Source organism: Sapajus apella, unplaced genomic scaffold (assembly GCF_009761245.1).
Source record: "Sapajus apella isolate SASKATOON/1434 unplaced genomic scaffold, GSC_monkey_1.0 scaffold7, whole genome shotgun sequence".
NCBI classification, from domain to species: Eukaryota; Metazoa; Chordata; class Mammalia; order Primates; family Cebidae; genus Sapajus; species Sapajus apella.
Genome location: NW_022436947.1, coordinates 34,556,637 through 34,571,116, shown reverse-complemented (window position 1 = coordinate 34,571,116; position 14,480 = coordinate 34,556,637). Strand labels below are relative to the sequence as shown.

At 38.6% G+C, this 14,480-nt stretch overlaps 1 protein-coding gene across 1 annotated transcript in view; it reads right to left on the bottom strand.

Moving 5' to 3' along the window:
- The window catches only part of NAMPT (nicotinamide phosphoribosyltransferase), a 39,298-nt gene extending 25,083 nt beyond the window's left edge, over positions 1-14,215 (bottom strand). The window contains exons 1-4 of the mRNA XM_032276321.1: positions 13,859-14,215; positions 6,280-6,436; positions 3,906-4,009; positions 1,226-1,354 (exon numbers count right to left, since the gene is read on the bottom strand). Coding sequence (XP_032132212.1) covers positions 1,226-1,354; positions 3,906-4,009; positions 6,280-6,436; positions 13,859-13,915 — 447 coding nt within the window. The 5' untranslated portion in view covers positions 13,916-14,215. The remainder of the gene's footprint in view (positions 1-1,225; positions 1,355-3,905; positions 4,010-6,279; positions 6,437-13,858) is intronic.
- Between the last annotated feature and the right edge of the window lie 265 nt (positions 14,216-14,480).

Here is a 14,480-nt window from a genome sequence, read left to right as displayed (position 1 = left end):
CAGACAACTAAAAAGAACAATACGAAAAAGGTTAATCCACAGAGGATGAATTTTCTAAGTGAGATTTACCTGGTTGGGATCTTTGGTATTTAAGGTAAAAACCTAGTCTAGATGATATGAACAACTCTCCTACTCTTGTGTTTTTTTAACACCATCCCCTGAAAACCACATATTTGCCAATACAAACACTATTTACAGCTGTACAGAAACTAGTAAGATACATTCTCTTTTACAGTTCACAGTTAATTGATAGTTTTAGTACAGACTATTTAAAACCCTTATTTAACTGTACCTTTTTTCTGAGTCTATTATTAATGGCCCATCCAAAGTCTATTAATTTCCTGTCAACTTAGCAAAATGTGTTTCTAACATATTCTTGGACCTCTTTCAATTTTTTTTCCAATTTTTATAAGTGAGCCTCAAATGTACTATTTTACAATATAACAGCAAATTACTTTAATAAACTAATTAGTTCTAAGAACTACGTAAATACCTCCAGATAGTAAGGTGTTATTTCCACCATTACTTTCTAATTTCCTCTTACAGATAAAATCTATTATTAAACTGTTCAGAAGCTAAGTAGAGTATTATTATCAAAGCTCTGACCATGTGAAAACATGACTACTTAGGTATACATACAAGAAAAACAACAACAAAAAAGACTTGTGTAGAATCCAAAGCCCAAAATGTACCCTTCCTTTTAATATACTCTTCCTGAAAAATTAAACAATATGAATTCTTGCTTATATTTAGATGAGAAACTGAAAAGTAACAGGTGGTAGATCCCAGGACCTAAACTGATTAGAGAAAAATGAAGAAAGTAGTTACTAAAAGTTGGAACAAAGTTCTTTAGTCTAACTTGAACATTTATCATTCATTGAATGTTGTTAAGTTACTAGAAATGTGCTGTTAGAAAAAGTTTGCTCTAAGATAATACACATTTAAAATTGCAGTGAATTAGAGGAAAGCCAACTAAGTTTTAAAAACAATCACTTTCAATAATTTGTTAAACAAAATCTCAGAACATTCTATTCTACTAGAAGGAAACTTAAAGATTATTTAGTCTGTCATTTTATAGATGAGGAAATTGAAGCCTGGAAAGGTTAAGTAAATTGTAGGAGATTATATACCTTTATTAGTAACAAATTCTAAACTGTAATCTCAGTTCAATGGTCTTTATTCAATTAATGTTAAATAAAAATGAAAACGACAAAAAACAATTCACCTCAATCCAATTTGTAAGCCAGTAACACTCTGGATCTGTGTTTTCCACTGTGAAGAGAACATTTCCTCTGGGAATGACAGAGCCCTCAGGAACAGCTTTTACTTCTATTGGAAGATGCCCATCATACTTCTGGTAGGAGAAAATAAATTCATTCATTCAACAGATGATACTCAACTATATGCTGTTTTACAAAAGGTTCTTTACATTTTATAGAAGCTAAATTTACTGTCACAGAAATTGCAATTGTAGATGTTACTGTAATCTACTCAGAATATCCTTATCCTTCTAAAATAAAATTAGTTAAAATTATTAACAACATAGGTACCAATATTAATTTTTAAGTTTAATGCTGCCATGTGCTTCTGCTAAGAATATTTATCACTAGAAGGGGCAGAAAATTCCAAACTGATCAAAACTGTTGCTTTTTTCCCTGCTCATTCAGAAAAAGACAAAGGATGAGTTAACTCCAACATATTCTAAAAATATTCCAAGAACATTATCTTTATTCTGAATTGGTCATTTTCACAAAACAAAGGCTGTGGACTGAAAGATAAAGGATTTATATGCATATAATTTTTTTTTTTTTTTTTTTGAGATGGAGTCTCACTCTGTCACCTAGGCTGGAGTGCAGTGGCATGGTCTCAGCTCACTGCAACCTCCGCCTCCCAGGTTCAAACACTTCTCCTGCCTAAGCCTCTTGAGTAGCTGGGACTGTGCCACCAAACCCGGCTAATTTTTGTATGTTTAGTAGAGAAGGGGTTTCACTATGTTGGCCAGGCTGTTCTCGAACTCCTGACCTTGTGATCCACTCGCCTTGGCCTCCAAAAGTGCTGGGATTACAGGTGTGAGCCACTGTGCCCGGCCAAGGATTGTCATTAAAGAACAAAAGAAAACAAAATTGAGAGAAGGAGAGCTAGGGAAAAAAAAAAAATCTCTGCAGAAGAACCGAAATAGGTTCCCTCTTTATTCTGGTCATGGACCTCAAACTATGAGATAGGCCAAATACAGATCTTGTCAATTAACATTCAAGCCTGACTTAACTGACTTCTTCTTAATGCAGTAATTGCCTCCAAAATAAGGCTATTTGCTATGTGACACTGGCCTCCTTCCATCCCTCCCTTTAAAAGCGAAAAGCTGTCCCTAACTATTCACTAGGAAGGCAAGTTGTTTCAGAAATCCTAATAATTTATGTGATTTGGGACCAGGTAATTAAATAAAGGAAAAATGTGTTTAACACCGGAGGCAGAATGTACAGCAGTAAGAACACTGCCCTATAGGTCCTAGTTCATACTCAAAAACAGCATGGAGACCTTGGGCAAGTCATTCCTTCTCTGGGTCTCAGATTCTGTTTGTAAAATGGGGTTAGACCAGATTATCTCTAGAGAAGCTTTAGTTCCACAAAATTTTCTGATCATATAATCAAACAACTTATTGCCCTGTCCACCTGACAGTATAGTAATAAGCATAGCACCTAACTTATTACTGTATTTATCCTTACAACAAAGCTCACAGAAGAGAAACGGAGCAAGCGCAGGAGTTAGCTCCAGATTCTACTGACCTTACTTAAGATATGGGAAAAATGCAGCACAGAGTGCTCACCTGACTTTTCCAAGACCCCTAATTACCAAATAGTACAAGTCAGTATTGTCATACAGGCATGAAGGTTAAAGTATTTCTATTTATTCTGTGTTTGACAGTCTGTACAATGTAAAAAACTTTCGTTTGTGAGATAAAGTAACACTCAACATCAAGAGATGCCAACAGATTCCATTCCCAAATCATCTTTGTAATATAAGGAAACCAGCAGAGTATATTCAACTCTCATAATTCTATTACTGTCTTTGAGGGCCTTGATATTTAAGCAATGAATTCAAACACACTAGATATAAATACAATACAATAAAGACTAAAAACCAACTTTGTGGATCAGCACCAAACCACTCCCACTATTCAGTGAGAAACTTCCAAGAATTATGTGTAGTGACAGACTCAAGCATCTATTTTCAGTCAAGAAAACAGACCTACATTTTGAAACTGCCAAATAACCATGCCCTTTCCTACTTACAGTGTATTTTCAAGAATGAATTTTCTTTCTCAAAAATGTTATTTAAGTTTTAATTCATTTATATTAATTACTTAGATGTGCCATAAATCCTATATGCTAATGATTTAACGTGGGGGATATGGGGTGAGGGATAAAATGTTACCAGTAACTTTTAAAGGATGTTTAAAATAGCCATTATATGCAGACCACAAACAAAAAACAATTGATGTCTTATACAAATTACTCTAATGTCTTATTCAAATTCTGGCTGGGCGTGGTGGCTCACACCTGTAATCCCAGCACTTTGGGAGGCCAAGGTGGGAAGATCACTTGAAGTCAGGAGTTTGAGACCAGCCTGGCCAACATGGTGAAACCCCGCCTCTACTAAAAATACAAAAATTAGCCGGACGTGGTGGCATGTGCCTGTCTGTAGTCCTAGCTACTTGTGGGGCTGAGGCAGGAGAATTGCTTGAACCCAGGAAGCAGAGGCTGCAGTGAACTGAGATCGTGCCAATGCACACCAGCCTGGGTGACAGAGTGAGACTTTGTTTCAAAAACAAAAACAAATTCCTTTTCAAGAAGTTTTGAACGAAAAGAAAAACCAAAACAGATCAAAACATGAAACCATTTTTTTACCTCAAGAATGTAGTTCCATCCCTTTTCATTAAAGACATCATCTTGGAAATGTTCTTTGTAGACCTCTTTGGCTTCTTGGATTTTCTCTTTGGTTACTACTTTACCTAAAAGAATATACATGTCGTGTTTACATTGCTAAAGATATTCTGTGAGTTGCTGAATTGTCACAGAATTAATGGCTTTGGCTATTTCACCCATTATATGGATTAAAAATATAACTGACAAATTAAATGACTCACCCAGAGTAAACAGCAGAGTCAGAAAAGAATTTTTTTTTTCTGAGACAGAGTCTCGCCTGGTCACCAGGCTGGAGTGAAGTGGTGCAATTTTTTGGCTCACTGCAACCTCTGCCTCTCGGATTCAAGCAATTCTTCTGCCTCAGCCACCCTAGTAGCTGGGATCATAGGCGCGCGCCACCACGCCCAGCTAATTTTTGTTATTTTTAGTAAAGACGGGGTTTCACCAAGTTGGCCGAGATGGTCTTGATTCCTTGACCTCGTGATCCACCCACCTCAGCCTCCCATAGTGCTGGGATTACAGGCGTGAGCCACTGCGCCCGGCCTCAGAAAAGGAATTTGTACTTCCAATCACTCTCTCTAAGTATAAATTTTATTAATTTTTTCTGTTACACATCTGCTTTTAAAATAAATACTTGCATAGTTTTTAAAAATTAAATTTTTTTTCTCTAGATTAATTTTGGTACTTTTCAAATTTGAGATGACTCAAAAGCTTCTTACATCCAGATGAACCTTCTCACTTTGTTCATAAAGAATGTCTCATCTTTAGGGCTGATAAGACAGTAACTTCCACAATTACTAAACTTTGCCCCATCCAACGACACACTTTTAATTAACTTTTCTTATCTGTAAATGACGGTAACAGTTGACTGCCCGTTTATATGATGATTGTGAGGGCAAAATGAGTTAAGACATATGAACCACTTACAATAATGCTGGCCTAGAATAGGTAATCAATACATTTTAGTTATAATTAATAATAACATTTTACAAATTTCTTAAGTTATATGACTAAATTATATGCTATCAGTCTCTGTTAACTTTATACACGATAACTAGCGAACTCATTTGGGGCTAGGCATAGTGCCTCTTATCTGTAATCCCAGCATTTTGGGAGGCCATGGAGTGGGGGATCACTTGAGAGCTCAAAAGTTGGAGACCACCCTGGCCAACATGGTGAAACCCTGTCTCTATAAAAAATGCAAAAAGCAGCCAGGCATGGTGGTGTGAGTCTGTGGTCCCAGCTACTTGGGAGGCTGAGTGGGAAGGATCGCTTGAGCCTGGGAGGTAGAGGTTGCAGGGAGCCAATATTGTGATACTGCACTCCAGCCTGGGTGACTGAGACCCTGTCTTAAAAAACAAAACAAAACAAAACTTTGGTATTCTTGCTACTAATAATTACTTCTGATATCTAGCTAGGTTTTCAGTAGTATAAGACTATCGTTCTGAACTGCCTAATTTTAAAATAGTCACGATTATAGAAAAGAGTTATCATTTGCCTAAAATTCAACTTAATCTATATTCAATTCTGAGATTATGTTTATTTCAAAAGGTTAGAGAGAAAATTTTCCAAGATATATGTGTTTGGGAACTGTTTTCCCCCTAGAAACATCATTACAAAAATGGATTAGAAATGGCCTTTCAAATAAGAAAACACAGAAATTTGGGGGATTTTTGTTTTAATATGCATTTGCAACTAAGTCCAGGGACACAGGTAGTTTTTAAAAATAAGTCTTTAAGGTAAAACTGGCTAATATAAAAATATTCTAATTATGATTGCTACCATAATTCAAAAGGAGTTTCCAGTTCAGTAACAAATTCTTTACTCTGAATTAATGATTAATATATAACAAACCAGATTAGCCTCCAAAAATTACTGACTTTTCTAAGCTCCTTTCAAAACTTTTATTTCGGTTGGGCGCAGTGGCTCATGTCTGTAATCCCAGCACTCTGGGAGGCCAAGGCGGGCAAATCACCTGAGGGCAGGAGTTCGAGACCAGCCTGACCAACATGGAGAAACCCCATCTCCACTAAAAATACAAAGTTAGCTGGGTGTGGCGGCACGTGCCTGTGATCTCAGCTACTCGGGAGGCTGAATTGCTTGAACCTGGGAGGCAGAGGTTGTGGTGAGCCAAGATCACGCCATTGCACTCCAGCCTGGGCAATGAGAGCAAAACTCCATCTCAAAAACAAAAACAAAAACTTTTATTTCAGAAAACTTTTCTTATACTTAGAACATCAAACACACACACAATATTATAAGATTTAATGCATTCAAATTAACAGATTTGTTAAAAATTCCAAGAGAACTCCTAGAGTAATAAGCAGTCTTTTAAATATACTAGGAAAAGCAATACCTTTTAAGTACTTATTAAGAATGTACTGCAACCCATAAAATACTGTTTCCTCGTATTTCACCTTCCTTACTTTGGAGTTTTCTGTCTTCTTTTCACGGCATTCAAAGTAGGAATAAACTTTACTTGTGTTGGGTGGATATTGTTTATAGTGAGTAACCTATATAAACAAAAATACTTCTGTTAGAAAACATCAGATGAGTAGACTATAAATCACAACAAAAAAGGCTTTAAGTTATTTCAAAAGCAGAGAAACGATACTTCTTGTTTGCTATTAACCAATTTCTTTTCCTGGCTATACCAAATAAAAAATAAGTATCTTACTAAGATATTTTCATAGTTCAGTATCTTAAAACCACAAGAGAGCATTAAATTTTACATACAAGCCCACTAAACCTACTACAAGGCCTCTAGGTTGGAAAAGTATTTCATTTGGTTTTGGGGAACAGTCCTTCATCCAGGCCAAGAGAGAAGCAGCTGCCTAAGGGGCACACGTGACAGAAAAGAATGAACTGAAAGACGGCAGAATTTGGTATTGTTACTACCTAAATGTGGCAAATTCCATTAAGTCAACAGTCAGTGACTTAACATGACGACTTTACTTGTATAATGAGGTACTGAGGATGATCACGTTTAGCTTTCATAGTGACACTATGTAAACTTGGATGACAGCAACAGCAGCGGAAGCAAAGGAAACAAATTCCTGTTTTGTAATGTTTTTCTCAAATCACCCACCTAATTGGAAAATAAATTCTTATACAATGAAACATCAAATCCTCTTGGGGTTTAAAAGTATGAAGAGGTCTTCTTTAGTACAAATTGCTTTTCCATGAACTTGGGTAAGAGCCACTATGTAAAAATTTATGTGCTTTTAAGAAAAAAGTAAAAAGTGAATGTTCATTATGTCTTGAATTTTATTTCAATGTTTCAACCATATTAAAACATTTTACCAATAAAAAAAAATAAAGTAGAAGAATAATGTGTGCAATTGAAAGAGTAAGAATAATAATGCCTTATTGTTTTAGATATAGGGTGAATCATGGCAATGGTGGAATAAATCTTTGCAGACCATTTTTCATGAATGATCACTGTGAACATAAACCATTTTTCCTGTTTAGCTTTGATCTCAAGTTTATAGGAAAGCCAACATTGTTTTTGGGTACCCAGTCTCAATTTCAGTAAAACTTGGTTCTATCCTAAAGAATCTTCGTAGCTTAGCACAAGAATCCTAGGATGAATATATTTCCATTGAAGTTTCTGAAAGATCATGCTGTTTCCTTGCCAATGGTAGCATACTTGCAACTCTATAAAAATAGTCTCTAATGCTGCACACAGACAACGTTGGAGGTAAATCTTTACAGTAACAGGTGATCTGAGAGTTTAAGTCAGGCAGGATACTTGGAGCTTTCTGTTTTCTTTAGGTATAACAGATAGCTATATACCAAAAGATACAGGGAAGTCTCATCAAAACCTAGAAGTATATGTCAGGGTTAGAATCCAGGGACTGATCCCACTATAAGAAGTAACTAACCAAGACAGCTAATACAAAATCCACAGCAATGAAATCTATGTCAGTTCACCAAAATGCAAAAACAAATATATTTATGAATGAGTCTCTAGTAATAAATATATGACCACTACTTCAACTACTTATGAAACTGATTAGAAAAAGGCACCTCCTACCTAAAAACATACCCAAGATGTATGTAAAAATGAAAATGTCCAGTTTACAATGTAAATAACTCCAACTTCTTTAGTGGGACTAAGTAGTGAGGCAGAAGAAAAAAAAAAGGTCTGATCTTACAGCACAAGTTTATAAGTCTCATTCATAGTTGTATTTCTCCACAGTTAGTTTGACTCTTACTTTCAGACACTTAATGGTGCATTCTATATCAGATTTAAAATTACTAGAAGGCATATTATTTTCTTTTTCTGAGAGGACAAAAAGTCAAAAGTTAAATGGAAATGTCTCTAAGCTATTTCCATATTTTGGTCTACAAGTACACTGAAAATTTTCTGTTGTACAAATACAGCTCCAGTTCTAGACAATTAAATGTTTATAATTTTAAAGCATACTGCAGCTATGTACTTTAATTATAGTACTTTAAAACCTATCTTTACTCAGAATGCCTTCTCTGAAAACAAATATTTAAAATACAAAACTGTCTAAATTGCTTAATTAGAAACAAAGTATCAACTCTAAAAATCTTTGGAGAACCTTAAGACAAATGTTTCAGAATATAGCTAATGAATCTGAGTTACCTAGGCAAACTTTCAGGTATTCAGCCAAGAAACACAATTTATTAACCATCTACCAACATCCAACAAGTTTACAGAAGAATACAGAGCATGTTTAGATCTGCTTATAGGGCTTATATACATGCTGTTTAATGGGAAAATGTTTTTAAAGCAGAGCTTCTTTAGTAATTATTTCTAACAATATAGTCAAAAGGATTTATGATGATTCTCGTTTTGCTAGTTTACTGTCCTCTTCATTTTACTTGCTACTAAATGGGCCATTCTGAACCTTCACCAGAAAAATGAGAAAACATAGCCTACATCCAAATCAACCGTTATTTTATAAATACTTCATCTATTCACAAATACATACTCTGTACTTATTTCAGACACTGAGGATGAGAAAGTAAACAGACTGACACAGTCTCTATTTTCATTGGACTAATAAGGGCTGAAGAAGGAGGAAAAAAAATACACAAACCAAGTAATTTCAGATCAAGATGGATGCTACGAAAATGTAAGGGAATGATGGGCTAAAGGGGGCCAGAAGACTTCTTTGAGAAGGTGACATGATCAAGACCTAAATGACAAGAGGACAGGAAATGCTTTGGCATAGGTGACAACAGAAGACAGGCCAGTGTGGTTGGTACTTAAAAGTATGGGGGCAGGGCGGGAGGAGTAAGTACATGATAAGGTCAGAGGGAGGCAAAAATAAGATCATGTAAGGCTTACAGGCTACCCCAAGGCGCTTGGGTTTTATACCAAGTGCTATGAGAAGCCATTATGCTTTAAGCTGGGGTGACTATGACATGATTCACCTTTTAAAAGGATCAGCCTGGTGGTGGATAAGAATGGATTACAGGGTGACCAAAGTGGAAGGAGGAGTTAGGGGCTCTTAGGTTAGATGGGAGAATCTGCCTAGTTTTGGAGGTAAAGGGGAACTAGGCTCATAAATTGGATGTAGAACACAATAAATGGGAAGAATTAAGAATACCTCCTACATTTTTGGCTTAGCAACTGGGTTAATAACAGTGCCATTTATAAAAATGGGGAAGGCTATCGAATGGTAGGGAAATGAAGTGCTCAATTTAAATTGTTAAATCATGCTAACAAACAGTTTCATGGTATTCTAAATTAAAGTGAACACAAAAGGGAAGTTCTTAAATCATGTTAACTTTTTAGCACTGACTTGATTTGTTACTAAAGAAAATGGTTCTATAATAAATACAAAATTATTCAGAGGATGTAGACAAAGCAAAATACCTAGTAAGATCCCACCAAACCTTACCAGTGAAAATGCTTCCTAAGCTCGCATGGCCCTCCTGCCGCTAAAAGAACACCGCCTGAACATCAATACATGTGTGGTAAAGAAAACAGACACACATAGAAAAATGCAGTTCTTTGAACAGAACTCTTCAGTTGTGTGATTAATTTACTTCATGAAAAGATAAACTTCTAAAAATTATTACATACTAGATAATAAATGGTATTATTTTAGTGCCTAGAACAAAAAGGGTCTAGCCCTAAGTCTCAAATAATGGACAGCTTTTTTCATTATGGAGTGCTGGGCAATCCACTCTCATCAAAAAACTATATTCGCAAGACTAAATATCCTTGTTCCAAGTATGACAGTTAAAAAAAAATAAGTATGAGATGCTTGAACCCGGGAGGTGGAGGTTGCAGTGAGCCGAGATCCTGCACTCCAGCCTGGCACCTGGCGAGGGAGCTAGACTCTGTAGACTCTGTCTCCAAAAAAAAATGTATGAGATACAAGACATATATTTCAGTTGAAAAGAATGCTTTTGGAAGAAGAAAGCCTAGTTTTCTCTAGATGGTTCTCTACATGTCCTATAGGGCTGATTTGATGTCTTAGGGTTGATTTGAAGATCTTTCCTTCTGCAATGGGATCACACAAGACCAACTGCGAGTACTACTAACTTCCCTTTTCAGTTATACTTTTAAACTGCTAATAATCACAAGCCAACATTTAAAAAATAAGCTGTATATGTAAGATCACATAACATAGCTACAGTCACAGAGCAAGTAATCTTAGCTATACAATATGTAAGGGCAATACACTCTGCCCAACACTGGCTAAAACCTTCTGCTGCTTCAAAGCTAATGTGCTAGAAACAGCAAAAACCATAACTGATTCTTCTTTTTAGTATTATTCAAGACTTCTCAAGCCCTGCAAATCTGTCTGTTGCCCCAGAAAATAATTCACTGCTATCTGGCTTTGAAGCAATGCTCGCACATAAATATGACTTAAGGATTTTGGGTTACATTATTTTGGGGAAGGAAACAAATTATAAAACCACCTATAATCATATTGCCTCTTTCCCTTAAACTTCCTGCATGGAATTTCGAATGACTTAGATTATCTCTTTTGCCACACCTTTAAACCAGATTTCATTAACTCACAACGAAAACACCAGCTTAAATATTAATGACCTATAATTTCTCTATGAAATATATTCATGATTTATATATATTTATGTTGCTCAAGTTTTTCCTGTAATTTATAACAAAAAACATAATGGAAAAATTGAAATATATGGACAATGTCACATATACGTTCATGAATGTATCTTAAAAATGCACAGGTAGTCCCTGGGGTACAAACTGCAACAGTACCCCACTCCCCATGAGGCTTAGGTTGCCTCAGGAGAAACAGTGATAATACAGAAGCATCTGCTTGGAAGCAGTGAAGGACAAGCAACAAAGATTTGTTATCCTGCCATTAGAGGAAGCAAAATTCTCTTTTTTTGGAAAAAGCTGCCTTCAATTCCTAATCACCATATATAAATTGCACAGCTCTTTGAAACTTCTATAAATCAACTTTCCCCCATCCTGGATTTCAAAATAGTACTTATCTTTGTATTCCTTTATAATATAATATTAATGAATGGCTAAAACTATGCTGAAATATAGATAACCAGCTTACAGATGACCTTTGCAGAAGCAACCTACATTGGACAGCACATTTCATAACTAATGTGCAATGTGGTTTAAACTGTGTCGTCCCTCTTATTTTTAACAAGAACCAGGATGAAAGTGGAGGAACCACATTTGTCTGTATCCTTAATTCCTTATTATATACAATAAAGTATGAGGTTACAGAACCAGATGTATACAGTTCAAATGCTCCTTTGGTCCAAAATGACCTGGACACTCTTCATAGGATACAAGACAAAACAAAATTCCCATTGTCATGTGCTTAGCTACCCTACCATCTACTTGCAAAATAACTTTTGTAGTGCTTAGGAAATCAATTATTCTTTCTTCAGTTTTAGAAAGAAGAAATCAATAATATTTTGCTCTCTTCATCAACACATCTAAAACTACCCCTACTTTGACCGATAGTTTGTAAGTACTAATGAAGATTTGTAACATTCTCACATAATTTTTAAGTAAAAGTTTCATTACTTTAACCTAAGATTATGATTTTTGTCCTTTTTTCTAAGATAAAAAGACAAAAATGTAAAATAGGTTATAAGGACCCAGAAAAACGTAAGAGAAATGAAACTTAAAGACTTAAATGAGACGTGGAATACACAATCTACTGTCGCATACTGTAGTAAGCCACTGGTATAAAAAATATCAACTTGACTGAATCCTCTAGAGGTGACTTTTGGGAAAAAGAATGAAAAATCTAAGATCAAAGTCTCCTGAAGTTTCTTATTATAAAAGGGACAAAATACACTAGCCTGACTTGAAAATCAACAGAAGTAAACTTTATTAAATAAGTGCAAATTCTAATAGTGCAATTAAGTATGGTTCACCAGATTACAAAACTTTAAGGTAATTCACTATTCTAACTAAAAGCACCCCAGAAAACTGATGTTAAGAGTACATTCCTTATGTAAAATAGTTAGAGGGACTGCAAACTAAAGGAAATTGCACTCCTCTGTTTTTAAAATTTAGACTAATCAACCTCCCCTTTACATTTGGCTAACGTAAAAAAAAAAAAACATAAAAATAATTTTGATTTTGTTTAAAAAAATTCTACAAAACTATCAATGAAACTATTCTAAAATCGATTTTAAAATTCTGAAAACACTATGATTGAACCAAGAGAACACAAGAGGAAGTTTCAGAACCAAGTAAAAGACCATACTTAAGGTATTATCAAGTATACCTGACAATACTATCTAGAATAATACTTGATAGTGTTCGGATTCTGCCATACTTTAAAACTGCATCTAAAAGACAACTTGCTGATAAATCTTGGCTCGATTTAAGTAACCTATCTAAATATCATAAACAGCATCTTAAGCTGATTGGAAAGAAACAAGGCTTAAGTAAAATGGGATTCTCTAAAACACTTTCTTGGAATATTGGAGGAGGACTAAAAACAAAGGAAAAAAAGAAGCAAAACAAAAACATGAGAGTACTATGTTTTACCACCGTATTCCAAATCACCATGTTGCTCAAGAAGCAAAATTTACTTTACCTCTTCCCTTTACTACTACTATGTGCTTCCTATCAACAGAATGTGGCAGCTACCCCTGCAAGTGTTCAAAGGGCATGTGAACGCAACGTTGTGCTATTTCCCTCTAGACAAGTTCTCCAGGGTTAATATACAGTTCCTTTAAATCCTCGTGTTTCACTTTCCTTTTCACAGAAATCCTGTAGTGACACTAAAGCACTAAGAGCAGATGGGCTTCTATACCAAGGGGTAAGAAGCACGAGCAACCACTAGGTGCAAAGGAGTTTGAAACCGGGCCGGGTGGAGTGGAAAGGGGTATTCAGCACGGCCACAGGGGCCAGGCGAGTGTTTTTCGCGCCGGGGTCGCAGACAGAGGACCGCGGCTGCTCCGGCGCCCGCACCAGGACTTCTCCCAACAAGCCCCCTGGAAGAGACTTACCTGCACAGCGAGGGGCGAGCCCGCCGGGCTGGCTCGGCGGGGAAAGCCCCGTTCGCTCTCTCTCCACCGGGGGCCCCTGGGGCCGTTACCTAACTGGTCCCAGCTCCAGGCCAAAAGGCCGCGCTTCAGGGGAGGGCGTGCGCTCGGTGGAGACGCCCAAGCCTGCAGCCTGGAGCCTGGAGACCGGAGCCCCGAGCCCCGGAGCCCGGGAATCCGCAGGGGCCCGCCTCAAACCCCGCCGCGCCCCCGCCGCCGCGCGCCCCCAGGCCCCGCCTCCGCCGCCCAGCCCTCCATCCTCCTCCAGCCACCTCCTGCTCACTGCGGTGCCGCCTCACCTGCCCCAGTCGCCGCCGCCGCCCGGGCCTCCCCGCGCCGCGACTCCAGCCCCAGCCGCCACAGCCGCCCCCGCCCCCCAGCCCCGCGCTAGTGTCCAGCGCGCCCTGCTCCTCGTCACCTGCCCCCGCCCCGAGCGCTACCTTGTAGGAGTCGGTGGCCAGGAGGATGTTGAACTCGGCTTCTGCCGCAGCATTCATCTCGGGCCGGAGGGCAGGGGCCGCGCGCCGAGAGCTCCCCAGCGCGTCTGCGAGGAAGGAGAAAAATGGGCTTCACCGCGCTCCGTTGCTTAAGCCACAGCTCGGTCGGAGGAGGAGGGGGAGAGGAGGGGGAAACGGAGAGAGGGGAGGGGTCAGAGGAGGGCGGGTCCGGGAGCCGTGACGCGGCGTGGGTGACGGTGGCTCGCGTGCTCGCAGTCTGGGAGCTCTGGCGGCCTCCCCACCTCGGCTCCCCCGCCCTCACCCCGTCACCCTCTCGGGGCGGAAAAGGGGCGGAACGCGGCCGCGCGTGCGCAGTGCGCAGGGGGCGGGGCGGGGAGGGACGTGAGGCACGCGCTTTTCCTCCGAGATGCCGGCCCCGGGAAGCTGGAGGCTGCGGGGCAGCCCCGGCGCGTGACCCGGGCGCCTGCCTAAGTTCCAGTTCCCGGCCCAGCGCGGGAGGGCGGGGCCTGGAGGAGGCGTTCCTAGCCTCGCCCCACCAGCGAGTAGCCGGTTCGCCAGCCCCGGCTGGGACCTTCTGTCCTACCCAGTCCTGGCTGGTTTTCTG